This window comes from Malus sylvestris, chromosome 1 (assembly GCF_916048215.2).
Source record: "Malus sylvestris chromosome 1, drMalSylv7.2, whole genome shotgun sequence".
Taxonomy (NCBI): Eukaryota; Viridiplantae; Streptophyta; class Magnoliopsida; order Rosales; family Rosaceae; genus Malus; species Malus sylvestris.
Window position 1 is genome coordinate 21,037,046 of NC_062260.1, and position 25,435 is coordinate 21,062,480.

General features: G+C 37.9%; 2 protein-coding genes and 2 pseudogenes across 2 annotated transcripts; 1 reads left to right on the plus strand and 3 right to left on the minus strand.

Annotated features, from left to right (window-relative positions):
* Nucleotides 1-9,111: 9,111 nt before the first annotated feature.
* On the minus strand, nucleotides 9,112-10,732 carry LOC126595527 (3-ketoacyl-CoA synthase 19-like). Its single transcript, XM_050261834.1, has one exon. The coding sequence runs from the start codon at nucleotides 10,699-10,701 to the stop codon at nucleotides 9,292-9,294; it is 1,410 nt and encodes a 469-aa protein (XP_050117791.1). The 5' UTR covers nucleotides 10,702-10,732; the 3' UTR covers nucleotides 9,112-9,291.
* Nucleotides 10,733-12,644: 1,912 nt separating this feature from the next.
* LOC126630834 (putative pectate lyase 21) lies at nucleotides 12,645-14,674 on the plus strand (annotated as a pseudogene).
* LOC126630814 (exocyst complex component EXO70H1-like) lies at nucleotides 14,259-16,269 on the minus strand (annotated as a pseudogene).
* Nucleotides 16,270-16,415: 146 nt separating this feature from the next.
* LOC126630825 (60S ribosomal protein L35-like) lies at nucleotides 16,416-17,594 on the minus strand. Its single transcript, XM_050301031.1, has 4 exons — nucleotides 17,482-17,594; nucleotides 17,254-17,389; nucleotides 16,994-17,150; nucleotides 16,416-16,699 (listed from the first exon to the last, which is right to left on the minus strand). Exons 1-4 carry the CDS (start codon nucleotides 17,483-17,485, stop codon nucleotides 16,625-16,627), a joined length of 372 nt encoding a protein of 123 aa, XP_050156988.1. The 5' UTR covers nucleotides 17,486-17,594; the 3' UTR covers nucleotides 16,416-16,624.
* Between the last annotated feature and the right edge of the window lie 7,841 nt (nucleotides 17,595-25,435).

Consider the following 25,435-nt stretch of genomic DNA (forward strand, 5'->3'; position numbering starts at 1 on the left):
CAAACAAGAGGGAGCCTTCACAAAGGTTGCTTAGGAGAAGTCTCAGCAGTCGGCAGAGCCCCAGAAAGAGAAGGCACCGGAGGGGGATCATTCGGAGCCTCAGTACTGGACAGCACCCTAGAAGGAGGAGGCATCGGAGGTTGATCATTTGGAGCTTCATTACGCGGTACAGCCCCAGAAGACGAAGGCAATAAATGCCTTTGGAACAAACCCACAAACCTCTGATGATCATGTAAAATCTGACCATCAGATTCCTTCATCTGGTCAAGCTTCCTCTTCATGTTTGTAGCATAGTCATGTGTGAGCCGGTGCAACTGTTTATTCTCATGCTTGAGCCCTCTAATCTCCTGTTTGAGACTCATCACTTCAGCCGCTAATGATTCAACTTGGCGGGTTCGAGCAAATAGGCGTTGGGCCATATTAGACACAGAACCTGCACACTGAACACTGAGAGCCAGAGAATCCTTAACAGCAACTCATCAGACCGTTTGGAAAGTAGTCTGTTATCTTTGGGAGTGAGAAGGTTCTTGGCCACCACCGCAGCGGTCATATCATTCTTCATCACGGAATCCCCAACGGTAAGAGGACCAGTAGGGGATAAGAAGGATAGGCGCCATATGTTGTCTGGAGAAGGCGTGACTGCCTCTTCAACAAGGTTCAAGTCAAAACGACGGTCGGAGGGGCCAGACATTTTCAAAGGTGTTGAAAAGAAAAGAGGTCGGACAAATCAAGATCCTAGAAATGCAAGAAGGGAGCTTCTATTGGTAGAGATTCAAGTGTGCTTTGGAACTTAATACCAGCCTCTATAAAAATCTGCACTCGATGGAGCTTCAGAAATCGAAGAGGCGCCTGCTCAGAAATCGAAAAGGCGTTTGCTTTCTCAAAAGTTGGGCTGCTCAGAGACCACGAGGGCCGATCTCAGGAATCGAAGAGGTGTTTGCTTTCTCAAAAGCTGGGCTGCTCAAAGACCACGAAGGTCGATCGCAGAAATCGAAGAGGTGCTCGCTTTCTCAAAAGCTGGGCTGCTCAGAGACCACGAGGGCCGATCTCAGAAATCGAAGAGGCACCTGCTTTTTCAGCCTTGTCAGCACCTGTCACATGTACACTCAACTTTGCGGAAATTACGGGCATTCTGTCGAAGATTTCTAGTGAAGTAGAAAGCATGTGAATGTTACTGTTCAATCATTCACTTTCCACACGCAACATCAGCTCACGGGTACCACAGATAACTTTGCCAAAAATCTCTGACAAATTTTAGACACGTGAAGCTTGCAGCTCCCATTACATCGCTATGACCAAGAAGGGTAAAAGAATAGCAAAGAAACAGCACTAACAAAGTTTAGACACATAAATTTTGAAGGTCTAGCTACCATATTATTACCCACAAGGGTAAAGGAACAGGACCACTGCTGGATAATTGGAAAGTCCCTATGGGTCAACCTCTATGCTCCGTGGCAAGGTAGACTAGCAAACAGGCCTAACCTTTACTCACATTCGAGAAAACACTCCCAACAAGATTGCTTGCTTCAAGATCGAAGAGGCACCGTCCTTCGAATCTCGAGAGCCAGACTCCCAACATGATTACTTTTTCAAAAAGCGACGAGACACCGCTCTCCGAATCTCGAGAGCCAGACTCTTAGCAGGATTGCTTTCTCAAAAATCGAAGAGGCACCGTTCTCCGAATCTCGAGAGACAGATCCCCGACAGGATTGCTTGTTCGAAAACCGAAGAGGCACCGCTTTCTCAACTTCAAGAGCCCCTTAGATAAAGCTTGTCTGTAATCCTCACACCGCTTTCTCAACTTCGAGAGCCAGATCTCCTTGGATAAAGCTTGTCTGTAATCTTCACACGTAACATCAGCTTTCCAGATACCACAGACCACTTTTTCAAAGTGTTCTGACAGAGTTAAAACACGTGAAGCTGGCAGCTCCCACTACCGTGCTATGACCAAACAGGGTAAAAGAATAGTATTACTCCTTCTTGTTAGGGATACTCCTATATATGTCGACCTCCATCCTCAACGGACAGGCAGACCTGCAAAAATGCTCAACCCTTCCTCATATCTGAGAGGGCACTCCCAACGAAGCCTCTCGAAATACTCAGCTTTCTTCCCCCCCCCCCCCCCGAGAATACCTCTGCAAACAAGCTACACCAGAGCAAGAATATCTCATATCATCAGGGTTAAAAGCAAGAGTATCCCATATCATGTTTTTTCCCTGTCTTTTCCTTTGGCCTTGTTCTTACCTGCAAGACAAGGAGAAAGAGAGCAATCAGTCAGCACTTGGAATCAAGCTTCCAGTCCGGAACTGACTGCCTGGAACCCCATTACTCTCGAGTACTCATCTTCAACATCTTATGCTTCCCGAGAAGATACCACATCTGCCTGAGAAACAAATAGGGCAAGTGAGAATGATACAAGGAAGCATGTGGAGACAAGCGCAACAGAACACGTGCCGATACATCCACTACTTTGTCAACAGCAAAAGTATCTCATATCAGCAGGGTCGAACGTACTCTAGATTTGATGGACTTGTTTTGACCCTCAAATTCTTCAGTCGGCCTTATACTCTGGCGGAAATAAGAAAACCCTCCAGCCCAGTTCAAGAATAAGCCTGTGGAAAGTTACTTCTTCAAAAGCAAAAATATCTCATATCACCTTTTCTCCTTTTCTTCTCTTTATCCTTCATGCTACTTGCAAGATAAGGAGAAGGATAACAATCAGCCGGAACTCGAAATCAAACTTCTGATCTGGGACTGATTGCTTACCTTGTCTGTCACCTCTTTCAGCATATCCCCTAGCTCGGCGACTTGGGGGACTCCTACTACATGGTTTGTATCGCGCTTGACCAAGCCTGAAACTACAAGTAAGCGTCAAGTGAAATTGATACATTACCTTGTGCATCTCTACCAGTTAAAGATACCACCCCTGGAGGGAGGAAGAGTACTTCCAAAGAAGATGCCACATCTACCTATGAGACAGATAAGGCAAGTGAAGACGATACCACACTTCGGTACTTAAAAGTTTCGTGATTACGAGATCATTCTTCCACAATATTTCCTAATGTCATTTGTACTAAATCATTCACTTGTACTCACTAAAGGAGAGCTTGAACCTATATACTGTGTAAACCCTTCACAATTAATGAGAACTCCTTTACTCCGTGGACGTAGCCAATCTGGGTGAACCACGTACATCTTGTGTTTGCTTCCTGTCTCTATCCATTTACATACTTATCCACACTAATGATCGGAGCAATCTAGCGAAGATCACAAACTTAATATTTAAGATGATATTCTTTGGTGTATGCTTTTCGCAAACAATATAGTGTTGATAGATGAAACGCAGGAAGGGGTAAACGCGAAGCTTAACCTTTGAAGAGAAGTGTTGGAATCTAAAGGTCTTCGCCTAAGTCGATCAAAGACAGAATATATGGAGTGCAAGTTCAGTGCAAACGGAGGCCAAAATGAGTTAGGGGTGAGGATCGGAGATCAGGAAATACCAAAGAGAGACCGTTTTCGCTACCTAGGATCTATCTTGCAAAAGAACGGAGAATTTGATGAAGATCTCACCCATAGAATACAAGCTAGATGGATGAAGTTGAAGAGTGCATCCGGCGTGTTGTGTGACCGTCGTAGGCCACTGAAGCTCAAGGGAAAATTTTATAGGACAACAATAAGGCCGGCAATGCTGTATGGCATAGAATGTTGGGTGGTGAAGCATCAACACGTAGGTGTAGTGGAGATGAGGATGCTTCGTTGGATGTGTGGGCACACGAGAAAGGATAAGATTAGGAATGAGGATATCCGAGGTAAAGTAGGAGTAGCCGAAATTGAAGGAAAGAGGAGAGAAAATCGGTTACGGTGGTTTGGACATGTGCAAAGAAAGCCTACTGACGCTCCGGTTGACCACGGGACAGAGGTTCAGGGCCGAAGGGGTAGAGGAAGACCTAGGAAAACTTTGGAAGAGACCCTAAGAAAAGACTTAGAGTACTTGGATCTAACGGATGACATGATACAAAACCGAGTGCAATGGCGTTCTAGGATTCATATAGCCGACCCCACTTAGTGGGAAAATGCTTTGTTGTTGTTGTTGTTGTTGTTGTTGTTTTGTTTTTTAAAGTCTTTGTTATGATTGAGGTGTTGTAGTTCGATATAAATCATAAATTTAAATAAAAACTCAGCTGTTTGATGCTAATTATCGAGACAAGACTTCACATCTGAATGTGTTCATTGGGCCTTAACCATATGGCTTTAAATCGTGCTGGCCTCATTAAGTTTGGGACAATATAATTGCAGTGTTAGAACGGATTTAGTAGGGCGCTTACACTGGTTCGTACACAACACAGTTTGTTGGCTTATCTATGATTTCATTGCTTTATTTGTAATGGGGATTAATCATGATTGATGATCATATGGCAAGCAAGACTGATTAAAATCATTAAGTGCATCATCAGTGCATGTATATCAGACCGTGCACATACAAATGTAACTAAACAAGGCATTGACATGTTTTGAAATCTTCCTGCTTAATTACCATTTAATTCCATGTGTTATCTTTGGATGGAAATCTCTAGCTAGTAGGTTAAACAAATGATTACAGAAGAAATTTGTGTATCCAGCCACACTAATCTGGTTAAATAAAAAGGTCCAATTAGTCTGTCACTATCACCAGAGAAATCCAACATGACTTTTAACCTGCAAATAAGTACAAGCAAAATGATCATAACAAATTTATATTCCGTTGATCAATACAAAACTCTTTGATCAAAACAACAAATTTGCAGTGGAATCAAAGTACTACATGCAGACATCTTCTCGTCGGTTGTTAATAGGCACCCGCTTAATTGTTCAAAAGCAAAGCAATCTGTGTTTTTGAACCCATTGATATATCTGTTGGAAATTTTCACAATATATGTTCAGTGCTCAAGGGGTATATACACATAAAATATGAAAAGTACTCAGAAGTAAAAGGATTTTAATTACTACGTACCCTATTTGTAACTTGGCTTTCACAAAGTTCTTTTTATTCGGTGGGGGGCCAAGTACCCAGAAGTTGTCATACAGTCCTTTAACTCTGATATTTTGCAAAGAAGACTGGTAAAGGATTATACGGTACAATGGTGAAAGATAAATGGACCTAGAAATTAACTGCAGATAATGTGACATCTACTCATGTGCCTCCAGTGATAGAAAAAATTTCTGGGTACCATTTTGTCCCGAAGGAAAAAAAAAGTTAAGAGTTGTTCATACTAGACCCTTGAGTATCATCCCAAAATTTATAAAAAAATGTCAGTTTCAAGTCTTCTGTCATATCGTGTCATAAAAGAACAGACAATAGATTTGGTAGATGCCATTGTCTTTTAAGATTTCACAGAGATTAATATGCACAATTCAGCAGGTGCAGGGTTTTATGCTAAGGGTCAATATTATGGGCTTTTACATGATCGGTCCCGATGCAATAGTAGTAAAACCACTCATTATATATTGTATTTTAGTTTGTTCAGATTTCGGTGTGGAACGTTTCATTCATCTTAAACATAAGCCTTAGTTTTGATATGGTGGCCGCTCGTAAAAATTATGAGCAGCTTGAATGCTGTTTTATAACTGCAGTTCATTTACACTTGGCTGGTTCTGTGGATAGATTTATTAATATCCCGTGCCCTAGCTTATATTTTTCCATGGTTTTTCTCCATGCTTGATGAATTTTAGATTGGAAAACCTTAATTTTTTTCAATTTGGGTGAATGGGTAACCTACTTTCAGTTGGTCTCATGAAATAGAAGTTGGTAGAGGGCGCTTTAAATCGTGTTATTTATCAGCGGATACTGTGTTCTAATGAATTATGATGAATGCACATGCTCAAAAAAAGTCGTTAAGAGATTTTTCAGTGTAATTAGAACACGGAATGGTACACCACGTGTGTTCTACAAATAGTGGAATATGTGTGTTAGAAAATTAATAACTTAAAAAATAAAATTTCTCATCATTTATATAAAAACACGTGATGTACTATACGTGTTCTGATTACATTGAAACATTGACTTGGAGTCATTAATGAAAAAGAGAAAGAAGAAGCCAATGAAATTGTCGGTGGGAGAAAAGCAACATGATGAATTTCCTTTTCATGTTTCTATTTATGGGTAACTAAGAAGTATATTCAACGACACAAATGTAAAGTTGAGACGTAAAATTCATATTTACATCTTATTTTATATTTTTAAGATTGTAAATGTGAGTTTTATTATAATAAAAACAACAATGCTATTCTTACCACATTAATATACCACATTAGTATACCATATTATGTGGCATCTGATGTGGCTGTCCACGTCATTTAAATTAATCATAATTTAATTTAAATGAAAACCCATTTAATAAACTAATAAAAAATAAAAAATCTGAAATTAAATAGTAATTGTGGTATACGAGGAGTCTTCTCTCCTTCCTTCCCATTGCTTCTTCTCCCGTTTCTTCTTCCACGCCATTTTTTTGTTTCAGCCCAGATTATTCTCCTATATTTGCTCTCTCGTGTTCTGATATTGCGATACAGCCTTCTCGTATTTGAAGGAGAAGCAAAAGGTACCAATCATTTTAAAGCGAATGATGACACTGGGGGTTGAAGAAGAACCCGAAAAATTGGAGGACACTAACCACGTGATGATTATTAGCAGCCCCATATATGAAGGTAATTAATATAGCATTGTATGTGCTTGTTTGTATGCATGGGGAGAGCAAATATAGGAGAACAATCTGGGCTGAAACAAAAAAAATGGCGTGGAGGAAGAAACGGGAGAAGAAGCAATGAAGAAGGAAGGAAGGAGAGAAGACTCATCGTATGCCACAATTACTATTTAATTTCAGATTTTTTATTTATTATTAGTTTATTAAATGGGTTTTCATTTAAATTAAATTATGATTAGTTTAGATGACGTGGACAGCCACATTAGATGCCACATAATGTGGTATACTAATGTGGTATATTAATGTGGTAAGAATAGCATTACTCTAATAAAAATGTAAATTTGTTATCATATTCGCTTTTCTCACTTTGACAGCGGGACTCACCTTCAAAAAAATTTAAAAAAATATGTATATTTACATTTTTTCATTATTGAAGAGATTTTAGGCCAACTAAAAATATAAATACCCATTTCAAGACATTTGCATATGTGATTTTAATCCGGGATTGATTCACGAGGCTCATTCTGCATTGTTTTACAGCCATCCTCAGAATTACCTGTTTTTGTTTCTATTCATAGTTTAACGTGGAAAAATCACCTTAATTTGATACTATTTACTCATTTTGAATCTTATCATGAAATCTAGTATTTCTTTTTTTATTTTATTTTATTATTATTAAGAGGAGAGGGAGGGTTCGAAATTATTATAATAATTCAGGATAAGAGAAAGTTTCGAATTGAGACGCGTGTTTGGAAATCCAATACCCTATCCACTAAGTGACTAAATTATTAATTTGTTGCAACGATGGTCTATGAACTATACATCGTAATTAAAATACAACATAAGGTAATCTCACAAATAGTTACAGTGTTATGCAAAAAATGAGAGGGTTTTTACACCCAGTTTAAAACCTTAGCCGCTATCCTCTTCCTCTCCAAACTCAGCCCCAGAACCTGCAAACTCCAGCCGCCGGTCCCTTGCTTCGGCTTGGGACCGGTGGCAGCCTCGCCTCCTATCCATTTCTCCATATTTATTCCAGTACAGGGCTTCTTCCCTGTTTTTGGGACTAGATCTGCGGGTTTGGGCTGGTGATTTTTTGTTATTGGGGAGTCTGATCCCCCCCCCCCAATGGCTTGATTTTCTACGTTATGTGGTCCTTCTCAACTGTTTAGTGGTGGCTCTGCCTTCCCCTGGCGACCTTGGCTCGTGGGTGCAGCGGACTTGCAATAGTTGCAGGTGGTGATGGGTCAATGGATTGGTTTTAATTATTTTAATTATTTTAGTTTAGTCCTGGTCTTCTTATAAAATTGCTCTCTAGGGTTCCTAGGTCTTCTTAGGTTTCATTAGGAGAAGCGACTACTTCGTCTACGGCGATGGCACCGAGTTACCTTGATTCTGTGTTCTTAGTTCTGCGGGCATAGGTCTTCTACTGATACTATGTGGATGTTGGTCCAATTAATCCAATTTGTTGAAGACATTTTCTACCGGTGGTTTAGACTAAGTTGCAGCGTGTGGAAAGGACTATGGAAGAAATGGTCGAAAGCTTTGCCCCACGATTGGCACTCACTGCATGAAATGGTCGAAAGCTTTGTAACCAATCAGTTTAGTGGGTTGAAGACCCCCCGAGTTGCATATTTTGTTCAAAGATAGTTCGGAATTTGTTATGGATTGACATTTGAGGATAGGTCCTTTATGTTGTGCGGTACATTCTTTTCCCTTCGACGGGAGTGAAATTCATGGCAAGGTTTTATCGAGGCCCAGTACTTCTCAGTTTGTTTGTATTCTGAATTTGCTTGCAATGAATTATCGTACTTCTCTAAAAAAATGAGAGGGTTTCTCTTTTGAAGCTTCTTAATTATCTATGTATCAATAATGTTGCTTGGATCATATTTATTGATTACATTATTGGTCAACTTGCAATATAAGTGAACCTATCTAAGTATGCAAGACCTACTTTGGTATGAATAATGTTGTATAGATCATATTTATTGATTACGTTAATAAATGTGGTCCAAATAGTGACACTTTATATGGTTTATTTCTGTTACGAAGTAATTGGAATTTGGGTAAATATAATATGACTTGTGATAGGGTACAAGCCTTTGAGGAGTTGGCCACAAGGGAACTTCTTGCCCCTCCAGAAAATTCCAAGTAGTTGCAGACTTGGTTGCTATCTCCAAAACAGAGACTACATGCTACTTTCTGGAAGTCTCATATGGGTGGCAGAACAAATTTTTCGTAATAAGAGAAATGTCAAAGGGACTCTCTCAAAAGTAGGACTTTTTAAAGACTCTTTGCCTTATAATGTTTGAACGTGAATTAACGTAAAATTGTTAAATAACAAAAAATTTAAGAAGAATTTCAATTTTGAGAGAGTTCCCTTAACATTTCTCTTCGTAACAATATATCATTCTCCTTTCTGCAGTTCAAGTTGTAGCAAAACAATTTTTTATTTTTCTAATTAATTAACAATATCATGAAAAAATCACGACCTTTGACCTATATACTTCACATTTTATGAAATACATCAAATCAATGCAATTTTTCCTTACAAAAACAACAGATTACTCAGAAAAATTAAGATAAAAAACTTCCAAAATTACTCACTGATCTAACTATGCCTCTCCTGAAAGCGTTGACCATCAACACAAATTGCATTCATAACCTCCTCAAATCTGACAAAGCTCAAATATTCATCGTTGATCCAGCTATACTTCTCCATGAAAGGATTCACTATGGTTTCTGGAGGGTAAGTTTCTATGCAATCTTTCCACACATTGGCATTTTCCATGTCCCTCAAAATCTCCCACACACAATTGTTGCACTCATAGCCCGCTCCAAAGCTCACCATAAGAATTTTCTCACCCTTTTTAAGCCTCCTCTTAGCCTCCATGTACCCCAAAACATACCAAAGCCCACCCGAAGACGTGTTCCCAAATCGGTGCAGCGCCATTCGCACAGGCTCGAGATCATAGTCGTTGAGTCCTAAGCTCTTTCCAACCCCATTTACAACTGCAGCTTCTGTTGGGGGTATGCAAAAATGATCAAGTCCTGCCTTGAGATTCAAGCCAGCATTTGCAACTTTGTTTTGACGGCTTGACACTATAACATAGCGAAGTAATTCTGTAAGCGGTAACACTTTTCGCAGTAGGATTCGAAGGTTCATGGTAAGAGCTTTGGCTGCTACTTTGGCTATGCTTTTGCTGAGATTAAAACCACGGAATCCATTTTCATCTTCTACTTGCATGGAGCAGCCATATCCTTCATCGAGTGAACCAAGATGCGTTCGCACGATGCATTGCAATTTCAAAAGTGATCGATGCTTGAGATGCATTTTGTTTGTAAAGATCATAGAACACCCTCCTGAGCGATACAGGCAGTTAGCAAGCATCATGGGCTGAACTTTGCCGCGGTACCAATTTGGAGCAAGCGATTCTGTGCTGACAAGGACGGCATTTACATTCTTGTACGTCTTGAACAAGTTCTGCACAAGATCAATGGCCACGAGGCTTCCACTGCACCCCATCCCCGAGAGGTTGAACGCCTTGATGTCCGTCTTCATCTTGTAACGGTTTATGATCCTAGCCGTTAGAGAAGGTGCAGGAGAGAACAACGACACGTTGACCACTAGTATGTCAATTTTCGAAGGTGAAATTCCTGTTTTGTGGAATAGCTTGTCAAGCGTGCCAAACATTATGTCGTCCATCTCCCACAGTGAGTCTTCCAAACTAGGACAGTCTTCGCAGCCGGCGATGACATTTCTTGGACCGTAGGTTTCCTCTCCAAGGCCCGAGTTAACGATGGTTTTGAGGAGAAACCTGTATTCTTCCAGCCCCAGATTTGTGTTGCGGCGGATGATCTTGACGCAGGATTCGGTGTCCAGCTTCCGCTCGTCTGTGGCCTTGTAGCACTCATAGGCTAATAAGTAGCATTGTTGGTGCCTCCATTGAAGCAGCAACTCACACAGGTAGATGCAAGCAAAGAATATAAGCAATAAACACATTGCTAACAAGAGCTCCATGGTGGTAGAGAGAGAAATTGAGAGATTTCTAATGTTTGGTAGTTCTACTTCTACTCAGTGCTTTGTGGTGATTTTATACTAAAACTGTTGAGTAATTAATCTTGTTATGATATAATTCCTTATATTCTTATGTTGTAAATTGAGGCCAAGTTTTAATGACGAATACTATTTAATAGGATTCACGTGGTATGCCTATCCAATTTCATTGGCATGTCATAATGAAGATAAGTTGATTATCATGTGTCAACACGCGAATGATTCCGTTCAATTTTACCTGTTGCAATGGCTAAATCTACTTGTCCCCTCACTTACAATTAACTAATCTTTATCTTCCAAATATCATAATCGGAACCGTTCATTTTCCTTATCATCATCTAAAAATTATATTTGCAAAACATCATTCATTTTAGAGATCGTTTAGTCATCCATACATATACCAATCAACGATTTTGGTAACAAATAACATCCTCATGATGAACCGTCAATTTGTTTTATGCATTATGGATGGCTAAAAGATCTCCAAATTAAACTCTTTTTTTTTTTTTTTTGCATATATATGTGATCTTTAGAAGGTGCTAAATCATACGAACAGTTCCGTTTATAATGTTCGGGAGTAAAGATTCGTTAAATTGTAAGTGGGTGGACTAGTAGATTCCCATAGGAGAACACAAGCATTATCACCTTCTTCTTGTCATCCTCGACATCCACTAAAGATCATCCACGTTTGGTTATATGGATGTGTCAAACAAATCTATGGTTATTATAACAAATATAATATTTAGAAGACGATAGAAAGAATAATAAATTATAATCATAACGTTTATACAGTAAAATAATGTTATGTGAGGAGTAAGGTACGTAAGTATATATCAACCTAACAAAACCTTGTTAATAAATAGGAAATACTTAATGTTGCACACAATAATACCTGATGATGTCGAAAAGATCCAGCCTGTAATTATGGTTGGTATGAGTGAATGAAGGACGAAGCTTATGAATTGTACTAGTTAAACCCTGTAAGCCAAGAAAACACACACACTGAACTGAACCAATGGACCAATGGACCATCCCCTCCATTTATATCATCCTACCCAATTAAACCATTTTTTCTTTTACCGTTGTTTACCTGTTTCATTAGGTTTTTTTTTTCTTTCAATTTATTATTAATGGGAGGAAAAGGTTTGGAATTATTACAATTATTTAGAAGAAGTGAGAGTTTCAAATCGGAGATCGCATGGATGAAAACCTAACACTCTATCCATTAAGATATTAAAATACATACTTAGTTTCCACACAACCATCAAATTTGATGGGTTTATATTTTTAGGTTTAGTTGTGTCAATGTTCAGTCATATTTGAACAAATCTATGTGAATTGTTATTGTTTTGTTATCTTAAAATTTTGTCAGTCGAGCACGGTGCGTGTTATTAAAAAATGTCTCATGAGCGCATACAGAGAGGCTAGTGTACATGAAAAAATTAACAAAAACTTGTGGCAAGTATACAATTGGGGGTGATGTTGGCACAAAGTTGAAATTTTAGAGGCTCAAAATCAAATTGCATGTTTGTTGGGCAAAATGGTGTATGCATCAAAGTTTAGAGGCAATGTGAATGAAAGTAAAAAAATAAAAATAAAAATTAACAAAAAGTCCAAATAAAGGTGTACTAAAAAAAACAAAAATATGTGGTTTTTCATTATAAATAAATAGTACTTGAAGTATTTCGTTAAAACATTAGGAAAACTAATGAAAAGGGCTTGAAAACTTTGAGTTTTAATGATAAGGACAAAATAAAGGATAAAGTGAATAGTACTAGGATTGACTTTTTAGTGTAAAAATGTGGTTTTTCGTTAAAGTGAACAGTACCGGGTGCTTTTCGTTAAAGTTCCCTAAAACATTATGAAAAAAACCAAACTAAACAACGGTAAAAGAAAAACAAGGTACAGAGAGATTCCAATTTCAGGTACGGACATGGCTTCTCTACCGTACGCCGACGTGGATTTCAGCCTGCGATCAATGGCCGGTCGGGCCGAGGGCTTCGGTCAGTTCGCCATCGGTGGCCTCAACGGACCGGTCTATTCTGTGACCTCATTGGAGGGTTCTTTTATGATTCTTATCAGTAATTAAAATTTTCCCACGTTTGTTTAGTCATTTAGATCAATTAGATGCTTTGGGAATTGTGGTGGGGTTTTGTTTCTGAGCAACATTGAATATGGGGTTAGAAGGAAACTGAGAATTGGTAGACTGGAGATGTGAGTTAGGTCAGTTAATTAGACAGTCTACTCGTAATGAACCTAAATTCAAATATATGGCCGTATATTAGATTAGTTTTGGATATTTTCTTGTCGAACAAAATAAGGACTGAAAATTTGAGAGCTATAATAGCTCTTCGTAGCTGTTATTGCTTTAAGAAGATAGAACAAATTGACACCATTTTTGAAAGTTAGGTGCCCATTTTGTCCAAGAATTTGTAATCAAGTAGCACATTGCTGGAGGAGGGACCAGATTGGCTGGATTCCATACTCCAAAGTTATGCATCTGTTTTTTGCTTCTCATATTAGGTTTCGTTTGGGGCAGCTTATGTAGAAGCAATTATGCTCATAAGCGCTTTTGCTAGAAGTTATTTTGTTAGAAACACTTGAATCTTCCTAAAGAAGCATCTAGCTAGGTACTTATCGAGAAAGAGTTTGTACGACCTAGAAACACTTTAAACTTTCTTTTGCCAAAAGTCAAAAGTGTTTTTAGTCCTCATAGAAGCATTCCCGAACATGCCCTTAATCTTTTAGGATCTTTTATGAAAAAGAAAAATGTTGAACATTTATAAACAGCTTATTTTGGACTTTGATTTTTAGATGATTGTCCAGGCTCACTTCGTAAGGGGTCCCGAAAACAAGAACCGCTCTGGATTGTGTTTGAGGTTTCTGGCACCATTCATCTTTCGTCTTGCTTGAGTGTGTCATCTTACAAGACAATTGATGGACGAGGCCAGAGGATAAAGCTCACGGGCAAAGGCCTTAGGCTGAAGGAATGTGAGCATATAATTGTATGTAACCTCGAGTTTGAAGGTGGTAGAGGACATGATGTCGATGGCATTCAGATCAAACCGAACTCTAGGCACATATGGATAGACCGGTGCAGCCTTCGTGATTACAATGATGGACTCATATATATCACCAGACAAAGTACAGACATAACTATCTCTAGATGTGTTTAAACTTGTGCGTGTAATATGATATAAGTGTGTTTACTGATACAACCCATCTGACGGTTTCTTCTTCCCTTGGAACCAAATGTTAATTTGCGCAGACCCCTCGCACGGTGGTGACAGATGCATTCGGGTGACAATTCATCATTGTTTCTTTGACGGAACAAGGCAAAGACAACCTCGTCTTAGATTTGGGAAAGTTCATCTTTACAACAATTACACTCGAAACGGGGCTATATACGCTGTTTCGCAGGTAAATGAAACTTGTTATAACTGTCTCCTTGATCTTTGGAGTTTATGTGAACTACATGTTCTAATTAAGTTGTTTATATCAGATATACTCTCGGTGCAACATTTATGAAGCAGGAAACAAGAAAAAGACTTTCGAATACCATACAGAAAAGGTACATGACCATCTGTCGTTCATTTTTTCGATAGTTCCATATGAATGTGAAGAACTATAAGCTATTTGTACAACTACATCCCATTTCTCTAAAGATGTTCTTTCTCAAATGTTTGTAATCTTCCAATAGGCAGCAGACAGAGAAGTGGCGAAGGCCGGCTTCATATGATCCGATGGCGACGTATTCCTCAATGGAGCTCAATCATGCACGTTTGCAGGGTTCAGTGAAGAATGCATGTTCCATCCGAGCGAATTTTATCCACATTGGACTATGGAAGCAGCCTCAGCTTCCCTTAAAGCCATTCACCAAATTCTTACCGGCTGGCAATCCATTCAGCAGCTGGCCCAGCAGGCGGAAACTGTATAATTTTTTTTTTTATCACTACATGTGCAACAGGATTTTAGAGGTTCCATCACAGAATAGCTTTTGCATTCAAATGTATACATCTTTGTATATGATCATTTGGCTTGAACTGAAAACTTTGAAAACTTCTGAATCGATCTGAAGGGACGGAGTGGAAAATAAATGAATCATATAGATTGTATACTGTGCAATTGACATCTTCAAGTAATTCCCTCAACTTCCCGTCCTCTACAGCCCACGATGTCTGCTTCTTCAAACGTGCATTGAACCTTTTAAAGCATTTCCTTTGCCATTTCCGGAGATATTTCTGATGATTTCTCTGGTAATGATGATAACACCTTTGTCCGGGTTGTTGATTCGTAGTTTGAAGCGTACAGTTTAACCTTGTTCGCGTGTTCAGTGACCCAATCTTCACCGAGGAGGAGTTTCAGGTTCGGCGTTTGCTGCGCATTCTCAACAATGAAGTGAAGATTGTTGGCAAGGAAGAGATATGACAGAGACACATCTTTATAAATATCAGCTTTCATGTCGAGCTTGCACAGAAGGACTAGAATGAGGCAAGCTAGGTGGACTGACACTGCTGGTGTTGAACCGTCATCTGCCATTGACCACCTCAGTGATCGACTCGCCAACAATTTCCAACTCTTCTTCTGATCCACCCTCGTCTTCTCCATAAAATGTGCATGATCTGCTTGAAGATCGACTTGAAACTGCCATTGGTTCAGGTACAAGATACTATCATTACCGCCTGAACAATTAGACATCCAACTCGTATTCACAACGACCCAATTGCAAGAGCGGAGCTCTACCGGATTCGGGGTCAAGGTGATCAAACGTCTCATAAAACTCCTTTCCAAGCCTTTTCATAGCCGTTTGCAATAGGTTTTGGGCAAGCACGAGGTTGCCGGATGGAGAGCCTTCACGAACCAGAACATGCGTAGCACAGTGCAAGTTCTTCACGGATTTGAGAAGCTGTTTGCATCTTTCCTGCTACTTTGGAAGATAGACGTGGGTTTAGTGTATCTGGAGGAGTTTGGTTCCCATTTGGTGACGATGGATAGCGTTTTCAATGTTTTCTTCATCGTCGATAGAGAAGAGATATGGGAAGGTTTTGAACTAGTACAACCACTCTTCGGGGTGTCGGAGAGCATCATTGAGACGGGAAGGATGTCGAACTCTTAAAAATGGGGGGAAGGGTGTCGAACTCTTCTGATATTGGTGTCTGAAGAGAGGACCTTCAGCTTCAAAGCTGGAGACATAGAATCACTAAACCAGCTCAACACTTGATCATAACTGGTAATTCCCAAACACACATCAGATAACAAACATTCAGCTTTTTTTATGAGAAGAAGATAACAAACATTCAGCTTCAACACTGCCTATCTCGCAAATGGATCTGATTAGACGCTCGCTTTTTCTTGCTATGTACATCATTGACAATCATGCTTGTGCTAGAGAGTAATGTGTTCTGTGAGTACATGCGACACTTGTAAACATTTCCACATCAGAAAGAGCGGACTAAATAAGGGACCTCTAAAACAAACCTAGTAAAAAAGTAGCACAGGAACAACTTCAATCAACGGGCACAAGACAAATCCAACAGACACACCATGATGTCGTGCGAAGCATTCAAAAACAAAGCAATCAACTTAATGTTTCCGAAAAGACTACACACACCCATTAAATGTAGTAATGCACTAATAAAAAACGGCCAAATGCTTCAAGGATTCAAGAAGCAGAGAACTAAACATCAACAGAATCTTAACTATCATTGCACCCGAAGAAAATTTAAGTCAATTTGGGTGAGGCATGCCTACCCAAACCTAGAGGAGTACAATTAAAGACCAAAACCTCAGGTCTAATGTCATAAATAAATTCAAAGCCAAAACTTGTGAACAAAATATTCTAATACAGAAAGGTAACAAGACGAACTAACGTAATCAATTCGATCCTCTAAGCCTTAATGGCATACTTCCTCAAAGGATAGTACATCTCTTTCTTCTTCTCCCTCTCGGTCTTCAAAGATGCCTGCGCAATACAAATGCATAACAAAATCACACTCCAATACAAACCAACTGAAAAAAACTACGGATTAGGCAATCTAGCTTTCCATCAAACTCACAAAAGCACAATGCCGATCAACTGAATATAAACATACAACACATTGTCCACAATCTATGCGAGTTTAGTGTTTCGTATGCTATTAATTTAGCTAAGCGATAACAAACAGTTGAATCAAATGCCATTACAGAATAGTTCATCATTTCAATTTCGGTCCACAGCTATAAACAAAAGCAATCGAAATCGAAAAAACTTTAGTACCTGGTGCTTGGTGAGCCTCCGGCGGATGGCCCTGGTCTTCTTGGGACGGAGATCAAGAGGCAACAGCTTCTTCTTCTTGTACACTTCTCTGAGAGCAGCCTTCTGCTTCTGTGACATCACCGTCAACACCTGGGCAATCGACAGCCTCACAACTTTGCTGCAAAAACCAAAATTTCAATACAAAAAATCAAATTGCTATTCGTTTTCCGAGATTTCAGAACAAAAATCAGAAAAATAAAAAATTGGGTTTTGATTGTTACATCTTGGAGAGCTTGTTGGGCGCTCCGCCAGTGACCTTGGCGACGCGGAGGAGGGCGAGCTCCGCCTTGAGATCCTTGAGCTGGGCCAAAAGGTCAGGCTTTGTCTTGTGCCTCAGCTCATGCACCTTGATTCTCGCTGTCACATTTTACAATCAACAAGAACAAAATCATCAGCAAAAAAGATAACGTTTTAGGCGAAACGAAATCGCAGAGAGATGGTGGAAGTACCCATTGCTGCTGCGGGTGTGCGAGCTCTGCAACGGCGGCTTTCTCTTTAGCTTGACGGGAAAGTGAAACCCTAAACTATGAGTGGCTGTGGGTTTAGCGGGTTCTATATATAGAGCGGGCTTATGGACTTTAGGCTGGTATGATTGGGCTATTGGTGATTTGGTCCAACCCATGGGTCATAGTGTAGTGGCCCAATTAGTTATGGATGCCACTTGAAGCCCATGTCTTGAGAACTTAGCCCAATTTGTAGCACACATATTCTTTTAGTAAAAGTTGATGCCAAATGAAAATGGAAGATGTCTCTAGTACTACAGTCTAGTCATATTTTGTTTATTTTTAAGTTAGACATCTCAACCTCGACTCCCAAAGTAACAAGTTTGACACTTAAATATGGACTGAAGCTCACATCTAGGGGTGATTTTCAAACGGATCAAATCATAAATAACTTTTCCAATTTCCATTTCAAAATTTCGGAATTGGATCTGATTGGATCACAATTTTCAAATTTGAAATTTTCGGAATTAGAGTAATCTTGAAAATTTGGAACATAAGTTGGAAATTCATTTAAATTATATGTTTTGGATATTCATGAACTTTTTCGTACATACAATTTATTATTCTTTTTATGGTTATGTATAAATTTAATTAATTTTTTGGTACACTAGTATGCTTATCCTTTTTAATATATAAGTGTATTTTTAATATAAAAACAATGAATAAAAGTATCCAACACAAATAATATAATATAAAATTGATTACAAAATACATAATTTGAGTAAATAACTATAAAAAAATGGGAATATTTCGAAATTTCTTTTGTCAAAATAAATTTGAAACACTTCAGAAAAATTCGGATTGGAAATTCGGAATCCCTAAATGCATCATAAACTTTCAAAAAATTTCGAATTCAAAATTTTTGAATTCGAAAAATTTCATTTTTGAAATCGGAAACACCACTCCACCTTGCACCTTGCACCTCTACTCATATCTTTGTATCAAGAAAGAGAAGGGGGAAATTTTGTAACTGTGTTTGAGTGATAGTGTAATCATTAATTACCATTATCACTAGGACCAGGAGTAATGTTTTCTTGGCACCGATTATGTACAACTTGTGGTGAGGAAGACGTAGACCAAAAGTTTTTATCCATGCATGATAATGATTTCTTTTTTAAGGTACGTATGAAAGTTCTTTAAAATAACTCAAAAGCACGCGCAAGTGGTAAATTGTCATGATGGTTAAGATTTTTCTCTTTAACCCATTGGGTTCAAGATTCAAACTCTTTTCCTTCCCTTAGTGCAGTTTAGAGTAGAAATATTGCATATATTTCAGAAAAATGACTCAACACACTTTGAGATAATCATAAGTAATTATGACATCGTTTGGCCGAAAGACTTAATAATGCTTCTAGATTTACCAAAGCAGTTTTTATTGGCTTCTTCATCCTGCACTTTCAAGTGCTTTTCAAAGAAGTTTTTTATTTTAATAAATATTAAAAAGTTGTATTCTGATAAATATTTAGGACGCTTGTTTAACAGAATTGTTTCCTTGAGAAGTATTCCTAACAAAAGTGTTCCATCCAGAACTCATGGCATCCATCAAATATAGGCCCAAAACTGATAACTTATAACTGCGCATTGCTTCCATAATTTGCATCAACTTTGAAGCTTCTTTGCAGCTGGTTCAGTAGCCTGTTGTTTCTAGGTAGTTTGGATGAACAAATACCATTGTAAAGTATATAAATGCAGCAAAGTTGCACGCAATGTCAACCTACGAAGTTGACATAGTGAGATGCCGGATAAGAAGTCCGCAATTTGAAGCCCTATATATGTCCCATCATTGATAATATAACTTGGAGCTGCAGTTGGTGCATAGATATCGTTCATTCGACAACGATATAAACCAAACCCATACGCCATACCCTCTCCCAATAGCATTAGGATAGCGATACCATGGATTAAAATACCCCAAAACTGTTAAGTTTGGAGATCTCACTTTCTCATAATGAACAGCTCCTTCTCGATTGGCCTAACTTTGCAGACAATGACATATGACACATGCATTGACACTGATACAATAATGCTTACCCCCAACTAGTGGCAATATAAACATTATTAACGGTGGTGATATTTGTCAAAAATCAAAGCAGTGGAAAGGAAATTTGAGTCATTTGACGAAAGCTAGTACGTTAATTTGATCAAATCTCCACCGTCAACCTGTTAACAGATCTTTGTTGATTTCAAATCTCTTAATAGATCTTTCAAAGCGATTCATCACCCATTAATTATATAATTAGGCTATATTATTGTTGTTATTAGATAATATTATCTCATTGATGTCTCAATTTCAATTTCAAAGGCCTTTTCTAAAGTTCAAGCCATCAAAATAAAAAATTAATATTCGCCAATTATAAAATGGATGAAAATTTCTAAAGTCTAACAGGGGGAATTGCCCAATTAAAGAAGTTCAGGAGGTGAATCAACTAAAATTAAAATTCAGGGAAAAAAAGGCCAATTATAAAAGTTCAAATGATAACTAGCTAAATTAAAATTTAGAGTGAAAATTAGCAGCTCCTTACAAGTTTGGGAGATCATTGACAATTCCTCAAATAAAAAATTAAACTTCCGTAACTTGTGCAAAAGTTCTTACTCGCATATTTAGATTCAACAGAATCGTTACTAGAGTTTGGTGCTGGTGCAGTGCGGTTCTTGTGAGCTAAGCATTTCCTCATTTATTTGTCATTACCAGCAATCATCATTTTACCACTAAAACTAACTCGTCCGCAATCCAAAAAAAAGTCATCACGAACACTTACACTATATTTGAATGAAGAAATTTAAGATTACTAAGGAATTTTAAAATTACGGTAATTGAAATGACGGGATTTTATTTTCTAGAATTTGTGAATTTTTTTTGTTTGGTTAACCTAAAAGAACAATAGAATTAAATGCATAATTTTTTATTTTTAAACTCTCAATCATGGAAATTGGGAAATGACACATATTTATATGGAATTTAAATTTGGGAATTGGAGGTTTCGAATTTCAAGTTTTTTTTTTCCACGCGGAAATTCTAAATTTATATATTTATGAATCTAAACAAAGGAATTGGTGCATGTCAATTTATAAATTCTAATTTTTACCCAAATTTCAAGTTTATTTCTTTCATTCAAACATAGTGTTAGCAATATATATATACCAAAACATAAGCAAAAAATTCACTTAGGAAGTATGTAAGATAAATATATATTTGAAAACTCTCCTAATAATGAATTGTAAGAATTAACAATTATATGTAAGAAACTTGCAGCTTAAGTGATTAAAAGCATTTATAGGCACCTAAACTATTAAGTTTGTTGGAAACTCCACACCCTTTAATATATAGTAATTAAGTTGAAGGCAATATCGTGTTAGTCTTGTTGGACTTTGGCCGTTGTCTCTAAAACTTTAACAAGGTCAGGTTTCCCTGCCCCAAACCAAATATTGCCCATTCATCAGAAATTATCCTCTGAATAAAATAGATTATAATGCTCCTTGGATCTAATGGCATATTGAAATATAGATTTAGACAGCCATTAAGCTGGGGAGAGGTCACCTCTATCCAAATTGCCGACCCTTCAAATTGTTCATCCTTAAATATATTGACAAGATGACATCTAACTAATTATTTAATTAAATAAGATGCCACTAGCTGACTATCATCACCCATTCATCCATAGCAATTTGTAGGATTTGACCAAGTAACAGCTAACAACAACAAGAAGATTTCTCCTTTTCTCCATGTCTCCATTGCAGGGTTTTGGAGTAAAAATTCAAGAAATCGTTGCATTTTTACATGTCTACATTCGAATTTCGAGCTAGGGTTTGCAAACAGATCGATAATATAACCAACGAAAGAGAACAGGTAATATAGCTAGAGAAGCCCCCCGATGCAGGCCCCAAGGCGATATGAGATATGATTGAACAAAGCTTGTCTTCTGAATAATTAGCGGCATTTTTTTAATAAAAAGTCAATGTGACCGCTTCTTAGTTTGATACGTGTCTAATTGACTTTTCAAACTAAATAATTTTTAAATAATTAAAATAATGTTCATATGTCAAACTAAAGAACCGTCACATTAACTTATAACAGGAAATGCTATACATATTAAACATATAAATAATCCGCATAATACAAGTGGTAATTAAAAAGAGATTGAATTCAAAACTTAGCGTTTAAAAGAATGCATGCTCTTAAGTGTTAACAGACTAAATTACAATCTCCTTACCAATTACTATACTGTTCTATTGTTAGATGGAAGAATATAACCCTTAGAAGGGTCAAGGGTTCATGGTTGCATTTGCTTATAGATTACATAGTTGCGCGTTGGCCCAAAAATTAAAATAAATAAATGAAAATAAGAAAAGCTCGTGCCACTCATGATCCATGTGCCTAGTCAAACCCCCAAGGTGCGTTTGGTACGTGGGACGGGACGGGACGGAACGGGACGAGGCGTTCCGTCCCGCGTTTGGTACGCCAAAAATGGGTGGAACGGGCTGTTCCACGGGACAGATTTTGGGTGTTTTTGCGTCCCACCTCCCCCCCTGGAACGGGTTTGTTCCACGTCTGTGGAACACACTGTTTTACCATTTTAAGACAAATATACCCCATGTATTTTTCAAAAATTACACCTTCGTTCCGTCCCATCCCGTCCCGTCCCGTCTGCGTACCAAACGCACCCCCAAGGAACGCCGTCCATTATATGAATCAGACCCCAAATAATAGATTTTTTTTTCTTCTTTTTTTCCTCAAATATTCTAGAAATTAGACTCTCCATCTCCAAGCCAACGTGTCTAATCAAATAGGGATGTGATATTCACACACCTCTTTTTACTTCTTTCATATCCTTTTAAATTTCGACCGTTGGATCGGATGAATTGAAAAATATCAAATAACAGAAATTAATAAGGGATGTGAGAGAAATAAAAAAGAGTGTGGATAGCACACCCCATCAAATATATAGAGTAGAATTATATCCACTTGGCCAATGGATTGGACTTTGGAGTCTTATCTGCCCACTCGTCTTTCCTTCTTCTTATCTGGTGTTCCGTAATCAACATTTTAAACAAATTCAAAGTACACATTGAATGAGCTTATTACAACTCTTAAATTCTTAATTCCAATACGCACATTATTGTCTTCCATTCCCCTTGACCAAAGAAATCAAATACATCTAGAAAAAGTGATCAACATCGAATATAATATATATATATATATATATGAGAGTAAACTGTTGATTTGCCTCCTGAACTATCACCCAACTTTTTATTTCTCTCCTGAACTTTTTAATTGGAAAATTAAGGACTTAAACTAATTTTTTTGGCCGATTTTCCCCCTGCTGTTAATTCTTCATTCATTCCATCCAAATTTCTGTTAAATGGAAGCATGTGCACAATATGTGTTGGTAGTTCGGTCGCTTCATTCTTTAAAATAATTGAAAACCATAGATTTATATAATATAAACCTATGCAAATATATGTGATTCTATAGCTTTTGTGTCTGAATATCTAGTGAAGTAGCGCTTTTGTTCACAAATGAGAGTTACGTGGTTTGCACATGATAAGAGTTAACGTTAATTTGGATGAAATCTATTAAAAACTAACGGTAGGGGGGAAATTGGCCAAAAAAAATATTTTATGTCCTTAATTTTCCAATTAAAAAGTTCAGGGGGGAAATCGAAAGTTTGGTGATAGTTCAGGGGGTAAATCGGTAGTTTACTCGTATATATATATATATATATATTGTCACATTGAGAGGAAATTTTGGTTCAAAACAATAGTGCATATACAAAGACAATAATATACAGAGAAACTTGTATCAACAGTCTCTTAATTTTAATTCAATTGGAGCAATAGTCTCTCAACTAAAAATTCATGACTATTGATCCATTAACTTATCAAAATGTGTAGTTATGGTTATTTTCATCAATTCTGTCAAAACATCCATCAAAATGAGTTGTTTTGGAAAGAGTTGAGGGACCATTGGTCCAATTGAGTTAAAGTTGACGCACTATTTCTCCAATTGGGTTCAAGTTAAGGGGTTATTGCTACAATTTTTCTCATTTGGTTTTCCATATTTGCTCATGCATTCACCCTTACATGCATGACACCTGGCAAGTGACTCGTTTTGACAGATATTCCAACAAGTTGGCGAAAATGACCATAGTTGCACGTTTTGATGAGTTAAGGGACTAATGATCACGAATTTTTAGTTGAATGACCATTACTCTAATTAGGTTAAAGTTAAGGAACCGTTGCTACAATTTCCTCATACAATATGTCTCTTTTTGGTTAGTGTTATAAAAATGTAAAAGTTATAGAGAGATAACCTTTACTCGGGACAGGAACGAAGCAGTTGCAGATTATTATACCAACACAAGCTGTTGCAGAGGAAGTAATGTATATTATTGCTATTAGATATTTTCTCTTCCTTTTTCTCTCTGCTTAGTTGAACATTCGTAAAGCTCTATTTATAGAGCATCACCATGGAAACAAACAAAAACACTATTGAGCATATGATATGTCTACTGTATGCATGTGGGCATACATTATTATACTATTTACAACACTCCCCCTTGGATGCCCACATATCAACATCAGTTGCCTCATTAAAACCTTGCTTGGAAAAACCCTGTGGGAAAAAAAAAACCATAGCGAAGGAAAAAGAGTACAACTTTATCCGGATGGTATTAAGCATGCTTATGTTGCCTCGTTAAAACCTTGATAGGAAAAACCCAGTGGGAAAAATCCTAAGCGAAGGAAAAAGAGTACAACATGCATGTATCATGGATGCTCCCCCTGAATTGGATCTCCCCATGATTCTGCATTCTTTAAATTTGTAAGTTGACGTAATCCGATTCCCTGCACCAGTTTCTGAAATATGCACTTTGGTAGAGACTTGGTGAACAAGTCTGCTAAATTTTCATTGGAACAGATTTGCCTGACTTCAATAACTTTAGCCTTCTGAAGCTCATGTGCGCTGAAAAATCTTGGAGATATGTGTTTAGTCTTATCACCTTTGATAAATCCTTCCTTCATCTGGGCGACACAGGCTACATTATCTTCGTGGATGACAGTTGGAGTGTCTGTCTTTGAAGGTAGACCACATGAATTCCGGATGTGATAGATCATTGATCTTAACCAAGAACATTCACGACTTGCTTCATGTAGAGCAATTATTTCCGAATGATTGGAAGATGTTGCAACTAGCGTTTGCTTCGTTGATCGCCATGAAATTGCAGTATCTCCATTAGTGAACACATATCCATTTTGTGAGCGGGCTTTATGCGGATCAGAGAGAAAACCAGCATCGGCGTATCCAACAAGGATTTGTTCATTTGTGAGCTTGTCTGAGTAGAAGAGACCCATATCTGTTGTCCCACGAAGGTATCGTAGAACATCTTTGACTCCCTTCCAATGACGAATTGTTGGAGCAGAGCTGTACCTGGCTAACAAGTTAACTGAAAAAGCTATATCTGGTCTAGTACATTGTGCTAAATACAATAAAGCACATATTACGCTCAAATATGATACTTCTGGACCAATGACCAGTTCATCATCTTCTTTTGGACGGAATGGATCTTTCTTAACGTCTAAAGAACGAACGACCATTGGGGTGCTAAGTGGATAAGCCTTGTCCATGCCAAATCGCTTCAGTATTTTTTCAATGTAAGCTGATTGATGGACCAAAATTCCACTAACACAATGCTCGATCTGCAGGCCTAGACAATATTTGGTTTTCCCAAGGTCTTTTATTTCAAATTCGCTTTTCAGATATTCAGCAGTTTTATGGAGCTCTTCAGGAGTCCCAACTAAATTCATATCATCAACATATACTGCCACTATAGCAAATCCAGAGTTGGATTTCTTAATGAACACACAAGGGCAGATGACATTGTTGATATATCCTTCTCTAATC

Excerpts from the sequence above, each read along its gene's own strand:
- LOC126595527 (XM_050261834.1), bottom strand. The coding sequence starts at position 10,701 with ATGGAGCTCTTGTTAGCAATGTGTTTATTGCTTATATTCTTTGCTTGC.
- LOC126630825 (XM_050301031.1), bottom strand. Across the intron at positions 17,151-17,253 it reads CCCAACAAGCTCTCCAAGAT|CAAAGTTGTGAGGCTGTCGA; the intron begins GTAACAATCAAA and ends TGGTTTTTGCAG. Across the intron at positions 16,700-16,993 it reads GGAGGCTCACCAAGCACCAG|GCATCTTTGAAGACCGAGAG; the intron begins GTACTAAAGTTT and ends TGTATTGCGCAG.